General features: G+C 35.6%; 1 protein-coding gene across 1 annotated transcript in view; it reads left to right on the plus strand.

Moving 5' to 3' along the window:
- GCSH (glycine cleavage system protein H (aminomethyl carrier)) overlaps nucleotides 1–3145 on the plus strand; it is a gene marked incomplete at both ends in the record, with an annotated part of 13743 nt that extends 10598 nt beyond the window's left edge. Inside the window, 2 exons of the mRNA XM_008586322.1 lie at nucleotides 2134–2265; nucleotides 3135–3145. Of these exons, the coding sequence (XP_008584544.1) occupies nucleotides 2134–2265; nucleotides 3135–3145 (143 nt within the window). The remainder of the gene's footprint in view (nucleotides 1–2133; nucleotides 2266–3134) is intronic.

The following is a 3145-nucleotide window of genomic DNA, read 5'->3' on the forward strand; positions in this document are numbered from 1 at the left end:
CCCTTTTTTTTTTTTTTTTTTTTTTTTTACATCAACAGATATAGTTAACTCTACAACATGGTATAATAACTTTGCTTTAAACAGTAAAGTGCCTTCTATAGAAAGCAAGAAAAAAAAGAAATATTTTATATTTACTCATTTACCATTAAAAAAACCACAAAAAAGCCTTTTCATTTCTTTTCTTTTTTCTTTTTTTTTTTTGTGACCGGTAAGGGGATCCCAACCCTTGGCTTGGTGTTGCCCGTACCGCGCTCAGCCAGTGAGCGCACCGGCCATCCCTATATAGGATCCAGACCCGTGGCAGGAGCGCTGCTGCGCTCCCAGCGCCGCACTCTCCTGAGTGAGCCACGGGGTCGGCCCAAAACCCTTTTCATTTTTAACTGTAGATCTGTGGTTTTAACTTGTGTCGTCACCTTTAGCCTGACAGACTTTAGCATTTCTTTCAGTGAAGATGTGTTAGTGACTACCTTTACTTATCTAAAAATGCCTTTATTCCATTTTTATTCTTAAAGGATATTTTTGCTATGTATGGAATTCTGGGTTGACAGATTTTCTCTCCCCTGCCAGTTTATAAGTTTTCATTCCATTGTTGACTCTTTTTCCTGATGAGAAGTCAGCCATCTTTCTTGTCTTTCTCCTGTATGTAATGTTATTTTCCTGAGTGCTAAATTTTTAACAGTTTGACCATGACTTAATGTAGAAGTGGCTTTTTGTATGTTTATCCTGCTTAGGGTTTGCTGAGCTTCTTGAATCTGTAAGTTGATTTTTTTTCCACCAAATTTGGAAAATTTTTGGGTTATTATTTCTTTAGTTCCCCCCCATTCTCTCCTTTTTTGTGTCCAGTTACATGTTTGTCCAATCACTTGATATTGTCCCACAGGCCCCGGGGCTCTCCATTTTCCAGTCTTTTTTTTTTAACTGTTCTTTACATTGGTTAATTTCAGTTTATCTTTCTTTACATTCACTGATTCTTTCTTCTGCTGTCTCCAGTTTGCTGTTAAGGCTATTCATGGAATTTATTTTAGATACTATACTTTCCAGTTCTAGAATGTCCATTTTTAAAATTCCCATTTCTTTGCAAGTATCCCCTCATGTATTCATTCATTAGATCTTTTTCTTTAAGCCTTTGAACACATTTATAATAACTACTTGTTTCTCTGGTAATTCTACCATGTGGGTCATTTGGGGATCTGTTTCTGTTAACTACTTTTTCTCTTCACCAGGGCTCCTTTCTTTCTAGGATTTCAACCCTCAATTTCCAGCCACTCTGGCAGTCCCACATTTCATCTTCTTTTTAAAAATTTTTTTTATTTTTTAAAGATGACCGGTAAGGGGATCTTAACCCTTGACTTGGTGTTGTTAGCACCACGCTCACCCAGTGAACTAACCGGCCATCCCTATATGGGATCCGAACCCGTGGCCTTGGTGTTATCAGTACCACATTTCATCTTCTGACCCCTCAAGCATATAAGACTATGGTTTTCTGCTTGTGTTTTAATCACTGTGTGCTCTTTGGATGAGGCAGTGTTGTTGGGGGACAAACTGTATAAGTGAAGATCTCATCCAGTTTGGTTCCCTTCTTTCAAGGATTGACTTCCCTTTTGATCACTCTATAAAGCCTTCATATAATTGTTTTTTATGTTTTGTTCAGAGTTTATAATTGTTATCTGCAGAGAAGTGGTCTGATATGAGGCATTTCACCATTACTGGAACATCCTAAAGTTTTCATTTTGTTTTTTTCTGAGCCACAGTAAGTTGAAAGTAAGTTGAGTTTTATGAACTTAAGCACATCTGTTATTCTGACACATCACTGTTTGTTATTCACTTTGTTCAGAACAGAGAACTCCACTTTATTGAGGATGTTTATATTCTTCTCATAGGTGATATGAGCATGACAAAACCTATGGTTTTATTTGTGGTGGCTGGCTGGTACGTGGATCCGAACCCCTGACCTTGGTGTTATCAGCACCATGCTCTCCCAAGTGAGTTAACCGGCCAGCCTCAGTTTTATTTTTAATTAAGGAAATTTGGAATTTTTTATTATGACTGTATGAGAGGTGACCACTTCTCCATATTTTATCCTTTTAAAGCCATTGACTTTTGACATTTAATATTTTAATTTTTTCCATTTAGATGAATTTGGTGCTTTGGAAAGTGTGAAAGCTGCTAGTGAACTCTATTCTCCTCTGTCAGGAGAAGTAACTGAAATTAATGAAGCTCTTGCAGAAAATCCAGGACTTGTCAACAAATCTTGTTATGAAGACGGTAAGTTGTTGCTAGAAATTTTTCAAAAGATTGCTGTTGTAGTTTAACAGTTAATCTAGAGTTTAAAGCAAGCTTAGCTGATTTTGACTTTGTTTTCCACTTTGTGGTACTAAATAGAGAAGTTCTGCTTTAAAAAGGAAAACAAAAATTAGCTGAATATATAAGGTTATATTTAAGATCTCTGACATAAAAGTATTGCCTTATTTTGCAGGGTTCTTGGTATCATAGTTATAGATTCTTTGATTATGTTATAAGCACCTGCAAAGTATTTACCACCTTAGATGCATCCACTCATATTGTAATATAGTTGGCAGTAAATTAATACATATTGCACTGATTTTTGGTTTACTCCTATTTTCATCCTTATAATAACTTGGTGAGGTGGATGCTAATAGTAATTTTTTCCATTTGTAGATGAATTGAGATCCCCAAACTTTTATCTGTCAGGGTCACACAGCCAAAAAATGGCAAAGTTAGGATTAGGTTTTTATTACGTTTTGCTTGTCACCTAGCCCTTTTAACTCTCTAGTACTGCTTTCTAATGCCCTTACCCTCAGTAGTTACAGTGCTTTTCCTTTTGTTAAAGAAAGATAGACCTGGCCTTGTGTATTTGGATCCATTATTTAAAGATTTAAATGTCAGTTGTTAATGCTTCTTATAACCTAGGAGTTCTTAATCCATTATGGTAGAATCTATTCTGGATGTAATTTTTTCAATTGTGACATGCAAGTATATTAGTCTAATTCTAAGGCTAACACTCAAAAGTTCCATGAACAAATAATGTATGATTTATGTAAAGAATACTAGATTAATTTTGAAGCACTCAAATTTACTTTACATTTTGGAACATAAGGTTTTTTTGGTTGCAGGTTGGCTGATC

This window comes from Galeopterus variegatus, unplaced genomic scaffold (assembly GCF_000696425.1).
Source record: "Galeopterus variegatus unplaced genomic scaffold, G_variegatus-3.0.2 Scaffold3932, whole genome shotgun sequence".
In the NCBI taxonomy this organism is placed as follows: Eukaryota; Metazoa; Chordata; class Mammalia; order Dermoptera; family Cynocephalidae; genus Galeopterus; species Galeopterus variegatus.